Source organism: Gekko japonicus, unplaced genomic scaffold (genome assembly GCF_001447785.1).
Source record: "Gekko japonicus isolate JY-2015 unplaced genomic scaffold, Gekko_japonicus_V1.1 scaffold1202, whole genome shotgun sequence".
In the NCBI taxonomy this organism is placed as follows: domain Eukaryota; kingdom Metazoa; phylum Chordata; class Lepidosauria; order Squamata; family Gekkonidae; genus Gekko; species Gekko japonicus.
This window is the reverse complement of record NW_015175394.1, coordinates 403,742-427,471: the sequence shown is the minus strand read 5'-3', so window position 1 is coordinate 427,471 and position 23,730 is coordinate 403,742. Positions and strand designations below refer to the sequence as shown.

Sequence of the window (23,730 nt, the reverse complement as noted above, 5' to 3'; positions counted from 1 at the left end):
ATAAAGGAAGGAGTTTTGGAGAGAGCCGGTGCCAGTCCGTGAAGGGAAATTCTGTTTCTGAGTGTTCCCCCCCCCCCCAAGTGCTGACATTCTTAAGCTGTACATTTATTTCAGTCTTGGCAAGGACATGGTTGCATAAATCAGCATTTGAGCTAATTGGGAGCAGCTCAAGCCAAATGCTAAAAAAGTTTTATCAGAGGCTACTTGCTACTCTTGTCAGTGAAACTGGGCGGGTGTGTATTTTATAGGGTCCAGTTTCTTCTCCATATGGCTGACTAGCTAGGTGTGGAATTAACTGTCCTGAAGAAAAGTTTGATTTGAGAAAAACAGTCAGAATGTTTTCCACAGGGTTGCCAAGTATTTGGGGGTTGGGAGGATAGGGTTGCCAGATCCAGGTTGGGAAACTCCCAAAGTTTTGGGGATGGAGCTTGGGGATGACCTCAGTGGATTACAAAACTATAGAGTCCAGCCTCCAGAGTATCCATTTTCTCCAGGGGAGCTGATTTCTGTAATCTGGAGATGAGCTGTAATTCCAGGGTATCCTTCAATTCTCACCTGTAGGCTAGTTTTCCATGAGACAGGAAAGGAGTATGGGTAAAAACATTTTTTTGCATGCATATTTTGCAAAGCAGGGGAAACAGATTTTTCTAGAATTTTCTGTGGTTCCAGAAAATGCACCCCCCCCCCAACCTCAATTTTTCCTCTGTTCGTGTCCTTCTGTGACCCGTGTACATGCAGTCTGCATCAAGGACTGGTCTGTTTCCTCTAGTAAGCAAATCCAGGGGCGGGGGGAAGGATACACCATCTATATCAGCCACTGGAAAGGAGTATAGGTGATATTTTCATATACACATTTTACAAAGCAGGGGAAACATATTTTTCTAGATTTTTTCATAGTTCCAGAAAATGGGACCCCCTTCTGTGGCCCATGCACCTGCAGCCCGCTTCAAGGACTGGGTTGTTTCTCCCAGTGAACAAATCTAGAGCAGGGAAGGATGCACCAGCAGCCATTAGAGATCAGCATGGTCTAAACCAACATCAGGGGTAAAGCCTTGCTCCCTTGCCCTGTTTGTTTGCCTTCAGATTTCTTGGCCGCTGTGTGCAACAGGATGTTGGACTTGAGGGACAACTGGTCCGATCCAGCAGGGCCCTTCTCATGTTTTTGTTCATTGTGGGCTTTTCCGCATTCTCAGTTCCCTTGGTTGTGTGTTCCTGTTGCTTTGGGGGGGGGGTTGTCTGTTCCGCACATGTTTTGCTCCCTCTAGTGGTTGGTTCTCTGTTACAGTGTGTTATGTCTGACATATCTCCTTGCAGATTTTAAACTGCAGGTTTTAAGGCCAGGCAGAAAGCATTGTAATATCAAATTGACCACTAGAGGGAGAAAAATATGTGAGGAACAGACCCCCCCCCAAGCAGCAGGAACACATAAGAAGAAGAGGAGATTGGATTTGTACCCTGCCCTTCACTACCCAAAGGAGTCTCAGAGTGGCTTACAATCTCCTTTCCCTTCCCCTCCCCAGAACAGACACCCTGTGAGGTAGGCGAGGCTGAGAGAGCTCTTTGGAGGACTGCTTTTGAGAGAACAGCTCTGAGAGAGCCATGACTGACCCAAGGTCACACCAGCAGCTGCATGTGGAGGAGTGGAGAATCAAACCCGGTTCTCCCAGATTAGAGTCTGCGCTCCTAATCACTACACACCAAACTGGCAAGGAAAATATGAATTGCCACTTCCATTCAGCGACTACTCTATAAACAGTCAAACTCCTCAGATTTAGATAAACTGTTGACGTTATGCTGCCATTTTCAGACTTGTAGCTGATTTAGTTGCTTATTGTTTCTTATGTGAATATTTTTCTTCCTAGTTCAGAATATTTCCCTGTCTTCTTCCTCCTACAGCCTTGTATCTAGGATGCTTGTCTGTTCATGGAGTTCTTTCAGAATGGTTATGCAGACTAAAAAACCCTTCCTCCTCCTTTATTCTTTTGGTAGTCAGTGAGACCTTGCTATGAGTGCAGGCCAGTATTTTGAGGATGGCCCTCTATTCCTTTGAGAAAAACAAGCGTAGCTTTCCTAGTGGGGAAGGGGGCACGTGCTGAATAGATATGGCAGCTTCTTGTTTTCCCAGTTGTATAACACATTGCCTGGTAACAAAGCACATTTTCCTTGCCACACCTGTGTGCTTGCTGTGGAAAGGCAACTGTTCCGGTATACATAGGATATGCCAGTCTATATCCAATATGGAAGATCAGCATAGTTCAAAGCCAGTTTGGTGTAGTCGTTAAGTGTGCGGACTCTAATCTGGGAGAACCAGGTTTGATTCCCCACTCCTCCACTTGCAGCTGCTGGATGACCTTGGGCAAGCCATAGTTCTGACAAGAGCTGTCCTTGAAAAGGCAGTTCTTGAAAGAGCTCTCTCAGCCCCACCTACCTCACGAGGTATCTGTTGTGGGGTTGGGAAGGGAAAGGGGTTTGTAAGTCTCTCTGAGACTCCGAGTGAAGGGCAGGGTAATTAATCCTCCTCCTCCTCCTTCTTCATCATCTTAGGACTTTCTTAAAACCTTCCCAGTACTGAGAGGTTCGTTTTGACTCCTGATTAGCATTGAAATAAAGCTTTTCCACCACAAGAGTGTGCCCATCTATTCAAAGTGCAGCAGTAGTTTACTTTTTGAGGAGAAAATTTTGCTTCAGAGGGTGTGCATTGCTTTTCTCTCTGACCTAAACAAGTTTCTCTCTTAACAGCTGTTCCACGTGGCTTACGTTCTGATCAAGTTTGCGAATTCCCCTCGTCCAGATCTGTGGGTGCTTGAGCGGTCAACCGATTTTGGACTTACCTATGAGCCTTGGCAGTACTTTGCTTGTGAGTATGAACATTCGTTTCTGAACATTTGTAAATCTTGGTGTTCTTCTCCAGTGGTCATCAAACCCATTCAGCCAGCTCCAGTAGAGCCCTCAACGGGCATTAATCTCAGAATCCAGACTCTGCCCCTCTGGGACTTCATTGATGACCACTGATGGTCCTGCCAAGGCAGGTTGAATAGGTCCCAGGCTTAGACAATATGTGGGAAATGGGTCCCTGATTTGTGACAGGAAGGATCGTTGCTAATTTTAATGTCTGATTGGTTTATCTTGGTATCCTGTGGGAGGGGGCAGGAAGGACAGGTGGGGAAACAAAGGATTTCCACATAGACATAGGTATCACACAAAAGGGCTGCGTGAAGGTTTGGAGACGAGCTATTTGCCAGGTGGCTACTGAATAGCTTTAGAAATGTAGACATGGTACCTGGTGGAGCTCGCTTTGCTGGGTGGAGGGGGGAAAGACTGGAGATTGCTTCGAGGGCTGCCTTGTGCAACCTGAAACAGAATCCCTTTTACTGAGCTTTTGGCTAGCTCTGTGGTTCAGGCCAAGAGTGCCTCCCTTGGCCTGACTTTGCAGGTCTCCGGTTCAGGTTAGAAATGGGGTTCCCTGTTGTTGGAGCTACCCGAGAGTAAGGCAGCGCCTCTGGGCTACAACAGTAGCCATTTTTTGCCTGGCTCTGTCTCCTGTGGCAGCACCCACCATGCTGTGTTAGACTTCCAGTGTTGGCCACAGGCTTAAAAAGGTTGGGGACCCCTGCCTTACTGTAAAGAATCATGGATTTTCGACAGTAGCCGTCTCATAACTTTCATATTTGCATAGATGAGAGCTATGGCTGGTGTAGCTTTTCAGAACTGTCACAGTGGTCCTGGGTCATGACCAAAAACTTGACGTGCTGAAATTCCTTATGAACAGTTGGTAAATGTACAGAATCCTACACTTTGAAAAGGCAGATCTCTGAGTGTGTTCAGTCTGCCTTATACCCACGTACATACAGTTTTCAAAGGAGACATGTCAGCGTGTTTTGATGGAGCCAGGAGGCAAAATATCAACACCATCCGCCCTCTTCCAGTTCCTATGCTAAATTCCTTTGTTTATTGATTGTTTCATTTCCCCAGGATGTAATGGCTTTTAGGCAGTGTGAGGGCCAGACCTTGAGTTCTGCAGAGTCTTCTTCCAAACTTCCAGAGGCCTGGGATTCTAGAAGAAAGAGTTGGAAGAATTGCCAAAGTTTTGGGTGGCTGACTCCGACAGTGTTAACAGCTGCGATACAAACAAAAATTTAGCAGCTGAAGCTATTCCTGGCATTCAAATTCAGTGCTGTGAAAACCCTTAACTGCTGAATTTCCCTTGCTATGCAGTTATTAAAGACGCAGGAGCCCTGACAGAGGACTAATCCCACTTCCTAGCCCCAAAGAGCTCCACCGTCAGAGTGAAGGCAGAGGAACATGATCATTTATATCCTGGAATTACGGTTGTTGCAGGCCTTGTAGCTAGGAACTTTTCCGGGAGAGGCACGAGGTGTCGGATGTGGGGGCTGCTAATTTAATTAACGGAGAGAGAGTGAAGACTGCAGCGGCTCACTGACTCCTGCCCTGCTCGCCTTGCCTTGGAGGGGATTCTCCAGCCCGACAGCCTGGCGCTTCTCGCCTGGCGTCAGCCGACCGCCCGGCTGCAATGGGCTGCCAGTGTGGAGCTCGACCTCCACAATGAAGCACCTCCACTCGGCTTCCCCTCCTTTCTGAGAGCAGCTACTGCCTGCTGGTGGGCCGGGGGTAAGGAGCTCATCCCCCCCCCTCTCCCCACCACTGTGCCCACCACAAAAGGTTGGCTGCCTGACATGGGGGCACGCCACTTTTCTCCTTCGTGGGGGCCCTGCGGCGCCCCTCTGTTGGCTATGGCCCTGGTGGGGGGCATTTCAATACGGGGTGTCCCTGATGTAATAGGGGGCGCTGCCTGCTGCCCCCCCCCCACGGGCTACAGCCCTGGGTTGTTGACTGACCTGTTCTGCCTGTTCTTTTAGCACCAACTTGATCTGTAGAAATCAGCAGGTGATGTCCATTAGGGCAGGGAGATCTGCTGCAGTTAGCTGTGAATTGACCATAAAAACCACTTGCTTTTAATTGTTTTGCTTGGAGATGCTTTGGCTATTGTTTTAATATGTCCCTTTCTGGTTGGTTTTTAAACAGTTCGATTTTATTGCAAGCTCTTTTGAGCAGCAAGGAGAAGAGGTGTAGAAATATAGTTGGTTAATTAAAGGTACAGCTACCAGAATTTGGTCAAAGTTTGGCAGCTCTAGCTGGAACTTAGTGTAGTACCCTGTTACTCTAGGGACATGCAGTCAGCAAAGCTGAATTTTTACAAATATGTTGGGGCAAGATGGTAAGAAGAGCCATGTGAAGAATGAGTTCCGTTCTGGTGGAGTCAGTTTGGTGTAGTGGTTAAGTGCGCAGACTCTAATCTGGGAGAACCGGGTTTGATTCCCTACTCCTCCACTCACAGCTGCTGGATGACCTTGGGCACACCATAGTTCTGTCAGAGCTGTTTTTGAAAAAGAGCAGCTTCTGTCAGAGTTCTCTCAGCCCCACCTACCTCACAGGGTGTCTAGGGTTGCCAAATGGGGGCGGGGAAACCCCCGCTTTGGAGGCTTGATTTCTGCCGCGGCGGAATCGGGCCCCGGGTGGAACTCCGCTCCCCAAAGCTGCGTCATATGGTTTTCCCCCGATGAGCTCAGCCACGCCCCCAATGTCAGCAACGTCGCATGTCACTTCCGGTGATGTGGCGGCGGGGCGTGCGCGCATACGGAGCCTACTCCCTACCTCATTGGGGCCTCCCCCGCCGGTAAGTTTGCCAGACTTGGCAACCCTAAGGGTGTCTGTTGTGGGGAGGGGAAGGGAAAGGAGTTTGTAAGCCACTCTGAGACTCCGAGTGACGGGCGGGGTATAAATCCAATCTCTTCTTCTTCTCCTCTTCTGGTTAATACAAAACAATTAAAATCACATAAAATCACCTAAAACAGTTCGGTTGAAACAGTCATAAATTTATAAAGTGCTGCATAATAAGTTAATTGTTATAAGATGGCGTACTTAAGAGTGTACACAAGATCCCACCATCGTTCCACTCCTGATCTTCCTAACACACAGGCGGCACAGGCTAGTTGACAAGAGCCAAGGACCAGGGCTGTAATTAATCTCTTCTAGGAGCTCATTCTACCGGTATGGAGCCGCTACTGAGAAGGCCCTGGCCCTGGTAATTGCAAACCTGGCATCTTTAGGGCCCGAGAGGGTCAATCGATTTTGTGACCCCGACCGTAGTGCTCTCTGGGGTAGGTATGGGGAAAGGTGGTCCCTCAGGTATGTTGGACCCTGGCCATAAAGGGCTTTAAAGGTAAGTACCAGCACCTTGAAGCGAATTCAGTATGCTATTGGCAGCCAGTGCAGTGACTTTAGCACGGGCTGGATGTGCTCCCACCTGGGGAGACCTATCAGAAGCCTGGCCGCACCATTCTGCACTAGCTGCAGCTTCCGAATTTGCGACAAGGGCAGCCCCATGTAGAAAGTGTTGCAGTAGTCTAGTCTTGAGGTGACCATCATGTAGATCACCGTTGCCAGGTCGCTGCGGTTGAGGAAGGGAACCAACTGCTCGATCAGCCAAAGGTGGTAAAAAGCTGACCTGGCAGTGGCTGCTACCTGGGCCTCCATTGATAAGGAGGCATCCAGGAGCACTCCCAGACTCCTCACCGTCGATGCTGGCACCAGTGGCGCCCCATCAAAGGTTGGGAGTGGGATCCCTACCCCCGCACTGCCCCGACTCAGGCACAGGACCTCCATCAGATTCAATTTCAGCCGACTCAACATAAGCCAACCAGCCAGAACTTGTAGTGCCTGGTCCAGATCTTCCGGTCTGGAGCTGGACCGACTACCCAACATCAGATAACGCTGGGTGTCATCAGCGTACTGGTGACATCCCAGCCCATGCCTCCGGGCAATCTGGGCAAGGGGGCGCATATAGATGTTAAACAGCATCGAGGAAAGCACATTCCAGTGGGTGCCTCCTGGACTGCTGCTCCCCTATTGCCACTCTTTGTCCCCGACCATGGAGAAAGGAAGCGAGTCATTGCAAGGCAAGCCCCTTGATATCACACAGTGACTCTTAACAGGACAATAGATTCAGGTGGGGTAGCCATGTGGGTCTGAAGCAGCGGAGCAGAGTTTGAGTCCAGTGGCACCTTTAAGCCCAACAAAACCGCAACCAAAACTGTGTTGGTTTTAAAGGTGCCACTGGACTCAACAGGTCAATGTTTTTCATTTTTTCCCCATTGCTCATTTACCTAAGTTGTATCCTGGTTTCCTGGAAGGAAATGGCAACCCACTCCAGTATTTTTGCCAAGAAAACCCCATGGACAGTATCAAAAGGCTAAAAGATATGACGCCGGAAGATGAGCCCCTCAGGTCGGAAGGTGTCCAATATGCTACTGAGGAAGAGCAGAGGGCAAGTACAAGTAACCCCAGAAAGAGTGAAGCGGCTGGGCCAAAGCCGAAAGGACCCTCAGTTGTGGATGTGTCTGATGGTGAAAGGAAAGTCCAATGCTGCAAAGAACAATACTACATAGGAACCTGGAATGTAAGATCTATGAATCAAGGTAAGCTTGACGTGGTCAAAAATGAGATGGCAAGACTGAACATCGATATCCTAGGAATCAGTGAACTAAAGTGGACAGGAATGGGCGAATTTAACTCAGAAGACCATTATATCTACTACTGTGGCCAGGAATCTCGTAGAAAAAATGGTGTGGCCTTTATAGTCAACAAGAGAGTGCAAAAGGCAGTACTGGGATACAATCTCAAAAATGACAGAATGATTTCTGTCCGATTCCAAGGCAAACCATTCAACATCACAGTAATTCAAGTGTATGCCCCAACCACTGATGCAGAAGAGGCTGAAGTGGACCGGTTCTATGAAGACCTACAACACCTCCTAGAACTAACACCAAAAAATGATGTCCTCATCATCATAGGGGACTGGAATGCTAAAGTAGGAAGTCAAAAGGTAACTGGAATAACAGACAAGTTTGGCCTTGGAAAGCAAAATGAAGCAGGGCAAAGGTTAACAGAGTTTTGTCAAGAGAACACACTGGTCATAGCGAACACCCTTTTCCAACAACCTAAGAGGCGACTCTACACATGGACATCACCAGATGGGCAACACCGAAATCAGATTGACTATATAATTTGCAGTCAAAGATGGAGAAGCTCTATCCAGTCAGTAAAAACAAGACCTGGAGCTGACTGTGGTTCAGATCATGAGCTACTCATTGCAAAATTCAGACTTAAACTGAAGAAAATTGGGAAAACCACGAGGCCATTCAGGTTTGACCTAGATCGCATCCCTGATGAATATACAGTAGAGGTGAAGAATAGATTCAAGGGTCTGGATTTGATAGATAGAGTGCCTGAAGAACTATGGACAGAGGTTCGTGACATCGTACAGGAGGCAGCAATCACCACCATCCCAAAGAAAAAGAAATGTAAGAAAGCAAAGTGGCTTTCTGATGAGGCTTTACAAATAGCAGAGGAAAGAAGGAAAGCGAAAGGCAAAGGCGAAAAGGAAAGATTTACCCAACTGAACGCAGATTTCCAGAGAACAGCAAGGAGAGATAAGGAGGCCTTCCTGAATGAACAGTGCAAAGTAATAGAAGAAAACAATAGAATGGGAAGGACTAGAGATCTCTTCAAGAAAGTTGGAGAAATCAAGGGAGCGTTCCATGCAAAGCTGGCCATGATAAAGGACAAAAACGGTAGGGACCTAACAGAAGCAGAAGAGATTAGGAAAAGATGGCAAGAATACACAGAAGAACTATACAAGAAAGACCTCGATGTCCTTGACAACCACGACGGTATAATCACTGACCTCGAGCCAGACATCCTGGAATGTGAAGTTAAATGGGCCTTAGAAAGCATTACTAACAACAAAGCTAGTGGAGGTGATGGTATTCCAGCTGAGCTATTCAAAGTCTTAGAAGATGATGCTGTTAAAGTTCTGCACTCCATTTGCCAGCAAATTTGGAAAACGCAACAGTGGCCACAGGATTGGAAAAGGTCAGTATACATTCCAATCCCAAAGAAGGGCAATGCCAAGGAATGTTCAAACTATCGCACAATTGCACTCATATCACACGCTAGCAAGGTCATGCTCAAGATCCTACAAGCTAGGCTTCAACAGTACGTGGATAGAGAACTACCAGAAGTACAAGCTGGGTTTCGAAGAGGTAGAGGAACTAGAGATCAAATTGCCAACATTCGCTGGATTATGGAGAAAGCAAGAGAGTACCAGAAAAATATCTACTTCTGCTTCATTGACTATGCTAAAGCTTTTGACTGTGTGGATCACAACAAACTATGGCAGGTCCTTAAAGAGATGGGAGTACCAGACCACCTCACATGTCTCTTGAGAAACCTGTATAAGGGCCAAGAAGCGACAGTTAGAACCGGATATGGAACAACTGATTGGTTCAGCATAGGAAAAGGAGTACGACAAGGATGTATATTGTCGCCTTGCTTATTTAATATATATGCAGAGTACATCATGCGAAATGCTGGCCTGGATGAATCACAAGCGGGAATTAAGATTGCTGGGGAAAAGATCAACAACCTCAGATATGCAGACGATACCACTCTAATGGCAGAAAGTGAAGAGGACCTAAAGAGCCTCTTGCTCAGGGTAAAAGAGGAGAGCGCAAAAGTGGGCTTGAAGCTCAACATCAAAAAAACTAAGATCATGGCATCCGGCCCCATCACTCCTTGGCAAATAGAAGGGGAAGCTGTGGAAGTAGTGACAGACTTCACGTTCCTGGGATCCCAGATCACCGCAGACTGTGACTGCAGCCATGAAATTAAAAGACGCCTGCTCCTTGGGAGGAAAGCGATGGCGAACCTAAACAGCATGATAAAAAGTAGAGACATCACCCTGCCAACAAAAGTCCGCATGGTCAAAGCAATGGTATTCCCAGTAGTCATGTATGGCTGTGAGAGTTGGACTATAAGGAAGGCCGAGCGCCGAAGAATAGATTCTTTTGAACTATGGTGCTGGAGGAGACTCTTGAGAGTCCCTTGGACTGCAAGAAGAACAAATCAGTCAATCCTCAAAGAAATCAACCCTGACTGTTCCCTGGAAGGCCAGATAATGAAACTGAAGCTCAAATACTTTGGCCACCAAATGAGAAGGGAGCACTCACTGGAAAAGACCCTGATGCTGGGAAAGATTGAAGGTCAAAGAAGACGGGGACGGCAAAGGATGAGATGGTTAGACAGTGTCAGCGATGCAACGAACATGAAATTGAGCCAACTTCGGAGGACGGCGGAAGACAGGAGAGCCTGGCGGGAGATTGTCCATGGGGTCGCGAAGAGTCGGACTCGACTGTGCGACTGAACAACAACAAATCCTGGTTCTAAATAGTTTTATATATTTGTTTAAGGAGGATTCTTTATTGTTTAGTTCTGTCTTGATAAAGCAGTCATAAATTCACTTTGTCTATCCTAAGGCGGCTGTGCAAGTAAAGATTAGGGCAACTGGCTGGGAGTTGCCGCCCCCCCCCAACTTACTGAGGCCATTCAGATGTCTTTGTGATGGGTTCCTGTCATTTCCTTCCTGCCTTGTAGGATCCTTATCTGTCATTTCAAACATTTATTGGAAAGTTAATGCTGACTTTACACAGGAAAGACTTGCAGGAATTTCTAGACAGGAAGATGGATTAAGACTGAAGTGGACAAAATGCATCTCCATATAACATTTTCTAATGCATGCTGCTGTGTATTGTATTGATTCCTGGTACCAAAAAGAAGTATTTCAAAGCTAAGGCATAAGTCATCCAAAATTTGTGGATGCCATGACTATGCTCCTTCTCCTGGCTTAGGGATGCCAGCCTCCAGGTGGGACCTGGGGATCCCCTGAAATTACAACCAGTGTTCCCACTAAGCTGAGTTAGTGTGAGCAGAGGTCATTTCGGGGGGGATCGGGGGGATTGCAGTTCCCCCGGGTGAGGTACGGAGGGTGGGGCACATGACGAAGCCCCGCCCCCTGCTTCCGGCCACCCCGCTTCCGGCCCTCATTCAGCCAGGAGGAGGCAGGAGAAGAGGGAGGGTAAGTTGCTTCCTCCCTGCCTCTCCCCACCCCTGCCTGCCTGGGGCCAGGGAGGGCCTTCGCGGGGCTTCCTCGCACTCCCGCCGGCCTTGCAGGTCCACCGCCGGGCCCCTCATGGGGCTCGGCAGTGGAGCTGCAAGGCCGCCGGCGGCCGGGACCGTTGGGGGTGGGGTGTGTGGCCTTATGACACACTTCCGGTGATGTCAGGGTGTGTGGCCTCATGACACACTTCCGGTGATGTCAGGGGGTGTGGCATATGCTAATGAGCTATGCTAATGAGTTCCCCTAGCTCTTTTTCTACGAAACGACCCCTGAGTGTGAGCTAGCTCACAGTTTTTTAGCCTCCGGCTCACACATTTTTGTCTTAGCTCAGGAAGGGATGGCTCCAGAGCAAACTAATTTATGCAGCGGCCAAATTGCTCGCTCACAACTTTAATTGCAGGAGCTCACAAAGTAGAATTTTTGCTTACAAGACTCCACAGCTTAGAGGGAACACTGATTACAACTCATCTCCAAAGTACAGAGATCAGTTCCCCTGGAGAAAATGGATGCTTTGGAGGGTAGACTGTGTGGCATTGTACCCCACTGAGGCCCCTGTCCTCCCCAGGCTCCACCCCCAAATCCCCAGGAGTTTCCCAACCTGGAGCTGGCAACCCTACCCCCCCCTCCACTGGTGGTCTGAGGGAACCTGGGAACACTATACTGGCTTGGAGGAGAGGTGAGGTCTTTTACCAGACTTACTGTTGGGTTTTTTTAAGAACTGCCCTTAGCTCCTAGCTTAGGAGGTGGGCAGGGACTTATCCATGCAGCAAATCTATGGTAGTGCTTGTACGCATTTCTGCTAGTTTTATGTTCTTGTGCCAAATAGGGTCTGAACTCTGTACCAAATTATGTAAAGATCCTTCTCCCTCATCTTACACTTTATCACAAGGCCACCAGGTGTTTTATGTGTTTTCTATATGAAGCCAAGATGAACAATGTTTTCTGCTTTGTATCTGAATATACAAATATATATTCTTTTTGTTGTTGTTCAGTCACACAGTCGAGTCCGACTCTTTGCGACTCCACAGACCACATCATGCCAGGCCCTCCCGTCTTCCATCGTGCTCCGGAGTTTGCGTAATTTCATGTCCGTTGCCTCGATAACACTGTCCGACCATCTCATCCTTTGCCGTCCCCTTCTTCTTTGACCTTCAATCTTTCCCAGCATCAGGGTCTTCTCCAGTGAGTGCTCCCTTCTCATTTGGTGGCCAAAGTATTTGAGCTTCAGCTTCAGTATCTGGCCTTCCAGAAAACAGTCAGGGCTGATTTCTTTTAGGATCAACTGATTTGATCTTCTTGCAGTCCAAGGGACTCTCAAGAGTCTTCTCCAGCACCATAGTTCAAAAGAATCTATTATTTGGCGCTCGGCCTTCCTTATAGTCCAACTCTTGCAGCCGTACATTACTACTGGGAATACCATTGTTTTGACCATACGGACTTTTGTTGGCAGGGTGATTCCTTACGTTTATTTATTTAGATGCTTATACTTTGTTTTTCTTCTCCTTGGGGACCCAGAGCTGCTCACACGATTGCTTTCCCCTCCTCGTTTTATCCTTACAACAGCGATCTGTGAAGTAGGTTTGACTGAGACCATGTGTTTGGACCAAAGTTACCTAGCATTCTTCCGTGGAATAGTGGAATTTCAGGCCTGGGTGTCTCAGACTATTGTCTTACTCAGGGATCTACAACCTTTTAGAATTAAAGCCCCAAACACTGTCAGAATTCAGAGCTAAAGATCAAGAAAGAGACAGTGTAACAAAGTCAGTTTGCATAACAAGTTACACAGCTTAACATTAACTGATGACTGACATTTATTTATTTACTTCATTGGGACCTTCTGCCCCCCCCCTGCCCCAATTGGGAACTCAAATCAGTTTCCACCATTCTCCTCTCCTCCATTTTATCCTCACAACAACCCTGTGAGGTAGGTTAGGCTGTGAGTGTCTGACTGGCCCAAGGTCACCCAGGGAGCTTCCATGTCACGAGTGGGTATTCAAACCTGAGTCTCCCAGATACTAGTCCAACACTCTTAACCACTACGCCACACTTATTAATAATCCATACAGTTTCCACAACCCAAACATGGGTTGTTGCATGCCCTTTTTTAGGCAGTGGCATGTGTACGGCTTCACAATCCATCATAAATATACAAAAGGGCACCTTGTATGATTGTTTTAGCCCAGTGGCATAAATTTATGCATGTTTTACACTTTGATTACTGGCAATGCATGATTTACACTTTGATTACAGTGCTTAGTTCTTGTGGCCCTTTTTCACACGCCCAGGGAAATGCTGATTTCCACTTTGAGGCCAGGAAGCAATCCTGGAGGTTTTTTCTCATCTTCTAGGCGTGGAACAGCAGTCACTGCAGGTGTGGAGGGGGAGGTAATATGTGAATTTCCTGCATTGTGCAGGGGGTTGGACTAGATGACCCTGGAGGTCCCTTCCAACTCTATGATTCTATCAATTGTTCACCTCTTATTTCCCTTTTCATAAAGGATCTCTATCCATAAAGTCCTTTAATCCCTATATCCATAGAGCCCTTCAGACAATTTTTTTCCTGACATTCCCTTGACATATTGATTATTCTCAGCCTCAGTTTGTTTATTCTCTCATTCTACTTACTCTTCCAATATACCCTAGCTTAAATGCTTGATTATTTTTTTAAAGAGCCGTATTTGGTTCTGCACTGAGCCAGAGGTGGCAGAGCCCTTCTGTAACCACTACATCATGCTCATTTCTTTGTGGAACATTTCATGTAGTTTATATTTCAAAATGCTCATGCAGTCTGGTGGTGTTTCTACGTCCCCCAGTCTCTCCTTTTGACCCACAGGCAGTTTTTGCACTTATCCTAGCATGCCCTCTGGCTTGCACGTAAACTGTTGGAACATGTGGCCCACCATCTAGTTCCCTAATATCACCTCTCATTTTGCATCGGCTCTTGTCTGGCATTTGTGGGGTGGGGGGAGTCTCTCTTTCACAACTAGAGATGCTGGCATTAATGCCCGGCTGCCTTTGATGTCTGTAGCACCAAGCCCAAATGCGTGGCTTCCTGGCAAAAAAACTCATTACCGTATTTGGTTGGCAGGGTCAGAGAATCCGTTTGGCAAATAGCTCACTTATAGCAACACATTATAGAGCATGAAAGGAAGAGGAGAACTTCTTGTGAAGTCTCCTTTTCTTCATTATTTGTGGTCTCGACTTGGAAGGTGAGCCCTCTTTCCTTGTGAGAGGCTAGAAAGTACCTTTTCCCAGCTGCCTAGACACCAGGCGCTGGTGACCAGACATACGGGGTTGTCTGTTCTTCCTCCGGTAGATTCCTGGGAAAGACAAATTACGGAAATTGAACATGAGAATTTCTCAGTTTGAAGCTGCCTCTCAGTTTCCAAAGTGGAATCTGATCCTTATGTTACCAAGAAGCACCAGCTTGTTCTACAAATATATCATTATAAAACACGGAGGGAGTAGCCAAACTACTCCAAACATGTTAAGGACCGGCTTCTCCAGGGAGCGTAAGCGGTAATTGGTAGAAGATGTGAATTAAACTTTATGATGATCTTTTAAGCAGAAAAAGCTGGTGGAGGAGTGTCTGGAAAGACTATACAGTGATTTTTGTGTGCTACCAACCTTCATTTCTTTAAATGTGTGAGCTCATTAGATTCCTTCTGCAGATAGACGAACAAGCGGCAACTTTGTTGTTTTTTTAAAATTCAGTTATAACAGAACTTTAAAAAGAGGTGGCACTCTTTTTTCTTCCAATTTCAAAGACTCTTACATTGAGTCATGCAAAGGCAATGACAGTTGGTTCTTCTGCTTATTTTTTATTCTTTTTTCCTTGAAGACTACACTTGTTTGTCTTGGAGGGTTGTTTGTGTGTGAATGTGTTCGTGTGTTTGGGGCAGGAAGGCAAGCCGCATCAACTGAATCCTAGTTCAGAATACTAATGCAAACTGCAGGTCTTGTTTTAGCACTCCTTTCACTCGTTACATACTATTTAGAACATCCTATTAAATTTGAACTATCTGCAAAGTACAACATTGCAAATTATTGCGTTTTGATAAAGATACAGCACCACTGGATTATTAATTTGCAGCCTTATCGATGATGGAGGAGGAGGAGGAGGGGGAGGAGGAGGAGGAGGGAGATGATGATGATGATGATGATGATGATGATGATGATGATGATGATTGGATTTATACCCGGCCCTTCATTTGGAGTCTTAGAGCGGTATACAATCTCCTTTCCCTTCCCCTCCCCACAACAGACACCCTGTGAGGTAGGCGGGGCTGAGACACCTCTTTCCCCGACCCATCCTTGAGAGAACAGCTCTGACAGAGCTATGGTGATGGGGCTAATTTGTGTCCATTGTCAAACCAACGAACCAAGAAGATTCCAGCTGGAGGAGACCAAGGGTCCATCTCTCCCAGCATCTTGTTTCAGCTGTGACTGGTCAGATGCCATGAAGTCTTCCTGCCCTTGTTCATCTTCCACCAACTAGTATTCAGGGGTACACTGCCTCTGAATGTGGACTGTGCGCTTTGCCATCCAAGTTGAAGCCATCTAAAGTACTGACCATCTTTACGTCTTTTGGCAGTAGATTCCATGGGTTCATGACATGTGTGAATGAGGACCCATTTTAATTTGTTTCAAACCCAGCGCTGATCAGTTTCATTGGGTGATCCTGAGCTCAAGCTTTGTGAAAGAGAGATAAAAATCTCATCATCCGCTGTCTTCATTCACAATTTTATAATCTACTGTCTTATCCCTCCATCATCATTATCATTAGAACTTAAGAACATAAGAGACGCCAATGTTGGATCAGGCCAAAGGCCCATCCAGTCCAACACTCTGTGTCACACAGTGGCCAAAAATACCAGGTGCCATCAGGAGGTCCACCAGTGGGGCCAGGACACTAGACTCCCACTGTTGACCCCCCAAGCACCAAGAAGACAGAGCATCACTTACCCCAGAGCCTCCAATCTATACCTTGTGGCTAATAGCCACTGATGGACCTCTGCTCCATATGCTTATCTAATTCCCTTTTGAAGCCGTCCATGCTTGTAGCCGCCACCACCTCCTGTGGCAGTGAATTCCATGTGTTAATCACTCTTTGGGTGAAGAAGTACTTCCTTTTATCCATTCTAACCCGACCGCTCAGCAATTTCATGGAGTGCCCACGAGTTCTTGTATTGTGAGAAAGGGAGAAAAGTACCTCTTTTCTACCTGCTCTATCCCATGCATAATCTTATAAACCTCAATCATGTCACCCCTCAGTCGTTTCTCCAAGCTAAAGAGCCCTAAGCGCTTTAACCTTTCCTCATAGGGAAAGTGTTCCAACCCTTTTATCATTCGAGTTGCCCTTTTCTGAACTTTTTCCAAAGCTATAATATCCTTTTTAAGGTGTGGTGCCCAGAACTGCACACAGTATTCCAAATGAGGTTGCACCATTGATTTATATAGGGGCATTATGATATGTATCACTGGCATGATCTGGTCCATGGGGTCGCGAAGAGTCGGACTCGACTGTGCGACTGAACAACAAAATTATGATATTGGCTGATCTGTTTTCAATACCCTTCCTAATAATCTCCAGCATAGCATTGGCCTTTTTTATTGCAGTCACACACTGTCTTGACATTTTCAGTGAGTTATCTACTACAACTCCAAGATCTCTCTCTTGATCAGTCTCTGCCAGATCAGACCCATCAATGTGTATTTATGTTTTGGAAAAACCCCAAACAACCCTAAACCAAATCTTTAGGGAAGACAATCTATTGGTTGCTTTTTTTGTACCTTCTTTTGTTCTGTAATATATTTTTTGAGATGGGGTGATTGGAATTGTACACAGTATTCTCAAGGTAGCCATACTGTAGATTTCTACAAAAGCATTATGATTCTAGCCATTTTCTTTTCAGACCCTTTCCTGATACTACCTATCCATTTTTACTTTTTTTATGGCCGCTGTCCACTGTGACTAAAGTTAGGATTTCTGCCCCAGTGCACATACCAGAATGTCATTTGACTGTTTATCTACTCACCTAGTTTGGATAGAATCCTTCCAGAGTTCTTGTATTTTTTTTTATTTTACCATCCTGAATAATTTGGTGTCATCTGCACACTTGGCTAGTTCAGTGCTCATCCTTTACTTCTTTATAAACGAGTTTAAATGGCACCAATTCCAATGCAGTTCCTTAGCAGGGTGGAAGTCCATGTACTTAAGGTTCGTTCTAATGAACTGTGAATGGGGAAAAATAGTTGCTAATGCTTTATGAAGAGCTGCCTGCAGTGGGTTCTACAGCATTAATTGTTGAAGTCGGGTTGCCAGCCTCCATGGAGCCCAGCATTCTCATGATATTTCAACTGGTCTCCAGACTACACTGATAGGTTTATTTATGTGTTTACAAAATTTATATCCCGCCTTTCTGCCCTTAAAAGGGCCCTTACAGATTCCCCTGAACGAAATGGCAGCTTTGGAGGTTAGACTCTATTACATCACATCCTTGCTGAGCTCTGCCCCTGAACCCTGCCCTCCCCAGGCTCCACCCCCCCAATCCCCTCCCAAGAGGGGAAAAATCCCCCCAAATCCTCGCCCCCAAAAAGAGGGTTACATATTGATGGCACATTGTCCCTGACAAGGCAATTTTATTTGCACCCTTAGGACCTAGACTGGAAGGTACATATTGGTACTGATATTATTTCCAGTATACACAACTACTTCTGACTCAAAGCCAGATATATTTGTGGCCCCAAATAGAAACCTTTTGGTGTGCCATTCAATTCCATATTGGAACATTCCATTTTTGTTCCTATTTTATTTATTGTTTATTGCCTTACATGTGTTACAGGGACTCTGTTGCTTGGTGTATTCTGTGCTATTTGACCTCTGAAGAAGGCTCTTGTGAGCCAAAATGTGTCAGGACATACACTGGGTTTTTTTGTGTATTTGCAACTTTGAACATTTTATGAGGCTTCATTTGGGCCCCTACAAGGTTTTTAAATGTCGTTGAAATAAACACTCTTTTGTATACTTACTTATGTTTTTAACTTTTGGCCCTCAATAAGTTTTCTAAACTTCCTTTGGCGCTTTGGCAGAGAGCCAGTTTGGTGTAGTGGTTAAGTGTGCAGACTCTAATCTGGGAGAACCGGGTTTGATTCCCCACTCCTCCACTTGCACCTGGCTGGATGACCTTGGGCAAGCCATAGTTATGATAAGAGCTGTTCTTGAAAAAGAGCAGTTTCTGTCAAGAGCTCTCTCAGCCCCACCTACCTCACAGGGTGTCTGTTGTGGGGAGGGGAAGGGAAAGGAGTTTGTAAGCCGCTCTGAGACTCCTTTGGGTAGTGAAGGGCGGGGTATAAATCCAATCCTTCTTCTTCTTCTTTCCACCCCCAAATCTCCAGGAATTTCTCAAACGGCACTAGAAACCTTTTGTTGAAGGTTGTGGAGTTTGGTACTGAAATGGCCTTTTTGAACTTTTGGAACAGCTAGGAAGAATAAAACAGTTATCAACAGTACAAAAGATTTTTTAAAATTAGGAATACCCTAAAAGATTTATCAGGCCAACACAAAGCAGACTGGCAATTAATCTAACATCTCTTTCTGCTATTGTACATTGTGCCAAAATGTTGGGTTGGCCTGTCTGTTTCTGGCACAAATCTTATTCAGCTGTATAAAATGGACTTCCCTTTCATGACAGGCCGAGTTCTCCAGCATTAACCAGAATGGTGCCAGGGTACAATACTTCTTTTTCCTCCTCTGTGATTGGAGTATGACAAATGCATTTTTTTCCTGGAACACCCAAAGAGTACAAAATGGGGAAATGCAAGGCCCTTTGATGCTTGAAACCACATGAAGGCTTCCCCCCAGCTGTGTTTAGGTCCTGAAGCTCGTCTTTTATACATGAATGGCAGGTCAAAATGTTCACTTTGTTGTTGTGTTGGATGCTAATCCAGAAATGCATTGTGCTTTCCTAATCAATTAAGCATGTTAACTCAAAAGCTGTGGCCACTGAAATCCCATCCCGTAACCCACCAAACTCTCCGTGACTTTGTTAGGGAAGGGGAATCATGCTTTTTAAAAAAAGTTAAAAAAATTAAATTACAATTTTTTCATGCTAATTTTTAACTTTTTAGGTGTGTAGCCGTGTCGGTCTGAAGCAACAGAAGAAGGTTTAAGTCCAGTGGCGCTTTTAAGACCAACAAAGTTTAATTCTGGGCATAAGCTTTTTGTGTGCATGCACAATTCTTCAGGTACTAGGGTTGCCAGGTCCCTTACCTTTTTTGGTGGTGGTGGGGTTTTGGTTCCAGTCCAGGACATTCACGCACATGCATAGTGCGCACCACGATGACATCACCTGGAAGTGACGTCATCACGCTAGGCACACCACCGATGGGCACTAGCATTCAGCTTGAAAACTGTATGATACCATAGAGTTTTCTCTCTCTATGATGTGATACTCTATAATACCATAGAGTTTTCAGGCCGAATGCTAGCCCCCCCCCCCCGGCGACGTGCCCAGTATGATGACGTCACCTCCGGGTGACGTCATCACACTGAGTGATGTCATTGCTCTGAGCACGTCGGCTGGATTTGGGCAGTTTGGGGGGCAGGGTTCCCTCGTCGGGTGGCTCTGGGCCTCCCCCCCGGGGGACCTGGCAGCCCTATCAGGTACATATCTGAAGAAGTATGTATGCACATAAAAGCATACCCAGAATTAAACTTTGTTGGTTTTAGAAGTGTCACTGGACTCAAACTTTTTTCTTTCGATGTTGTAATACACTAAATGTATATTATAAAAATAACCGTGTTTCTGAATAACTGTGTATATTATAAAAATAACTGTGAAATCTGAATTTAATACAGATCTGTTAAAAACATTGCCTTATGCCTTTGAAATGAATCCTAGTCATCTGTCAAATACACTTAATTTGAAGGATGCTGTTCTATGTAGAAGGAAGAACTTGGGGAAAGATATCTGACCTCTGAGGTTACGCATTACAGAGGATAGGATAAGTTAATGTGTATAATTTATTACTGTGGGCTCCCTACCAGCTCCAGGGACTTGCAGGTCATTATAGACACTGGTGGTGGAAAGTGTTGCAAAGTCACAGCTGAGTTATGACGACCCTGTAGGGTTTTCAAGGCAAGAGATGTCCAGAGGTGGTTTGCCATTGCCTGCCTCTGCATCACGCCCCTGGTGTTCCTTGGAGGTCTCCCATCCAAATACTAGTTAGGGCTGACCCTACTTAGCTTCCAAGATCTGATGAGATCGGGCTAGCCCGGGCTATCCAGGTCAGGTCAGGGCAGAAACACTAGAACCCAGAAGATACCCTGTATCCCTGCAGGGTCATCCACAGCGCCTAAATGAGAGATCTAGTCCTCCTGTGATTCCCTTTCCCTGAGCTTTGAAATACGTTCTCATCAGCAGCAGAACCGTGACGATTTGCCAACTCTCTCCCTGCCTCAGAGAGGTTTAAAGAAAAGAGCTTCCCCCCCAGGGCGGAAAAAACTGGCCCAGGATATGCTCTGAAGGCACACGATTCAGCTAGTTTACTGATAGCCTGATCTCGTCAGATCTCAGAAGCTAATCAGGGCTGGCCCTGGTTAGTAACTGGATGGGAGACTGCCAAAGTATTCCAGGGTTGCTATGCAGAGGTAGGTGGTGGCAAACTGCCTCTTACTGATAGCTAAACAGTTCTGGGTCTAGACCTGGAGCACACTGAGAAGTTAAAATACCCAAACTGAGCAGCTCTCATGCTCCTATAAGCCAGGGTTGCAGAGGACACTCAGCCCAGTGGTTTCATCCATGGACATTTACTCATTCATTGTTTCCTCTTTCAGACTGTACGGGAGACAGTGGATGAGCTGACATGGATTACTATTGCTAGTAGGGATGTCAGCCTCCAGGTGGGGCCTGGGAATCTCCCGGAATTACAGCTCATCTCCAAACTACAGAGATCAGTTCCCCTGAAGAAAATGGATGCTTTGGAGGGTGGACTCTATGGCATTGTACCCTACTGAGGTCCCTGTCCTCCCCAGGCTCCACCCCCAAGTCTCCAGGAATTTCCCATGCTGGAGTGAGCAGCCCTGCCCCCTGCCCTCTGTCAGGGGCTGGGGGGACCTGCTGGTGATCTGAACCAACTGGCTCCAGAGGAGCTGGCAGTTGCTAGGCCTTGGCTGTGTTTACACGTGGCACCCAGTGGCTCTCCAGGGCAGTGGCCCACTGGCAGATTTCCCTATATGTTAACTAGCCCCTGGTCTGGACAGGTGTTTTCCCTGCGATTCTGCGTAAGAGTCTAGCTCCAATTAAAAAAAAAAACTGGCAGAGGAGGAGAGAAAATAGATGGGGCAGACAACAGGAGTTTATGGATCTTCCGCAACTGCTGCAAACAGCAGCAGGAGACAGATGGGTAAATAAGGTATTTTGGAGACTGGCAAAAGGAGCCAGCAGCAAACAGGCCAGCGTGGTGCAGTGGTTAGAGTGTCAGACCAGGGTCTGGGAGACCCAGGTTTGATTTCCCACTTTGCCTTGACCTGGATGGCCCAGAGTAGCCCGATCTTGTCAGATCTTGGAAGCTAAGCAGGGTCAGCCCTGGTTAGTATTTGGCTGGGAGACCATAAAGGAAGTCTAGGGAATGCTATGCAGAGCCAGACAATGGCAAACCACCTCTGTTAGTCTCTTGCCTTGAAAACCCTACGAGGTCGCCATAACTTGGCTGCGCCTTGAGGGCACTTTATACACCCAGCAGATGGGAACTGCTGGATGTCTAGCCATTGTAACCAAGCAGACACGTCTGGGCTGAGATGTGGGGACCTGCAGAGGCTCATCCCAGAGGGAGAAGCAAAGGCAGGCAACTCTCGCTTTTCTTTTCAAACACCTGACAACCTTTCACATCACACACGATGGGCAGTTCTTCTAGGAGGAGAGATCCGTTTTTAAATCACTAAGGGAAAAAAGTTACCAATTTAAATGATAGATTCAAATCTTCATTTCCTGTTCTGAAATTTTTAAATTCCCTGAACAAGCTAGTGGCTATAAACTATTGAAATACATAGGCGTGCAGTTAAATAGAGTCCCTGTGCAGCCAAAGAGGCTGTATGACCCCCTATCTGCCTCTTTTGCACTGCAGAATGATGCATCTCCAGTGACAAGAGACACATTTCAGTTTGGCTCTTTCTGTGCACATGGCAAGGATCTTACCTGAAAGCTAAGTCTGCAGCCCTATTCATATTTAGAAGCAAACCCCTGTTTGTAGGGTTTCCAAATCAAAGGTTGGGAAAGTCCTGGGGATTTGAGGGTGGAGTCCGGGGAGGGGTATAATGCCATAGAGTCCACCCTCCAAAGCAGCCACATTCTCCAGGGGAACTGATCTCAGTTATCTGAAGATCAGTTGCAATTCTGGGAGATTTCCAGGCCCCACGTGGAGTTTGGCAGCCCGACCTGTTTGGGTGGCAATGTCATAAATCTGAGTTGGTAATTTTGAGAAAATCAACTCTGGCAACTTTTCAGCTGTGCTGAGTTTTTTTGTTTTTGTTCTGTGTTTCTCATCAACAGTGGAACCCTGGTAGAAGAAGATTATATATCTCATCTTGCATAGCACCGCTACACATTTTGGACAAAGAGACTTGATTTAAGCTATTTGATGCAATGTGTATGAAGCCTGAAAGGAGTTTTAAACTCACGGACTCTTTCCTCCCTTGGCGTGCTGTGTACTAATTTGTTCATAGCTACTTTGGGGTAAACCATAGTAAGATTTGTGCTTGCCTGGAAAACCAGATTTGGAAACTGTGGGTTGTTCCTGGCTTGCAAGGCAGGCACAAGCCATTGTTTGCTGGTTTGAATGTAATGGCTAACTGCAGTTTACCCCAAACCAGGAAGTAACTAATTAGTTTGCCATGTGCGAGGGGTAGGGTTCCCAAGTATTACCTTTTGCTGGAGCGGGGGACTCCCGGCTCTTTCCTGGAGTGCGTGCACGCAAAGCGCGCGCTCACCACAACCACATCACCCGGAAGTGACGTGATCACGCTGGGCACACTGGGGGCAAGGGCACGACCATCCAAGGGAAAACCATAGAGTTTTCCCTTGGATGACCGTGGCCCCGCCCCCAGTGTGCCTGGTGTGGTCGCATCACTTCTGGGTGATGTGCTCATCACGTACTTTGGGGGTGGGTTTCCCCCTGGGGCCCAATCTGCCGGCGGCGGGGAACGGGCCTCTGGGGCGGGGTTTTCCCCGCCCCCCGGGGGGACTTGGCAAGCCTAGCGAGGGGAAGGGGGAGATGGGAGCATGCATGCATGCATGCATGCATGCTTGAGGCTCCTTGTAGGCGCCATGGATCGCCAGACCATGGTTTGGTGTTAGGTCTGCACCAGGCTTCTATAGTTGGCAATAACAGAAGTCTGTTATTACTATTTGAATATTATCCATTATCAATTTAGGAACCAACACTGAGAGAAAAGGTATATCTACCCTGTTGTAGTACAGTTTAGGTCACGGGTCCCCAGTGCAGTGCCCGTGGGCGCCATGGTACCGGATGCAAAATTGACTGGTAGTTGTTATATGGTATGAACTGTATGTTATTGTTATACTGAGTGTACTGAATCTATATACCTGATTAGAATGTTACAAGGGGTGGATCCGCGATACTCTGGGGGGGGGAGACAGGGGAGGAAGCAGCAGGAGGAGGTAAGTACCCCCCAT

The 23,730-nt window shown here is 46.6% G+C and overlaps 1 protein-coding gene across 1 annotated transcript in view; it reads left to right on the top strand.

The window, feature by feature from the left end:
- LAMA5 (laminin subunit alpha 5) overlaps positions 1 to 23,730 on the top strand; it is a 317,451-nt gene that overhangs the window by 104,466 nt on the left and 189,255 nt on the right. The window contains exon 3 of the mRNA XM_015425665.1: positions 2,740 to 2,857. Coding sequence (XP_015281151.1) covers positions 2,740 to 2,857 — 118 coding nt within the window. The remainder of the gene's footprint in view (positions 1 to 2,739; positions 2,858 to 23,730) is intronic.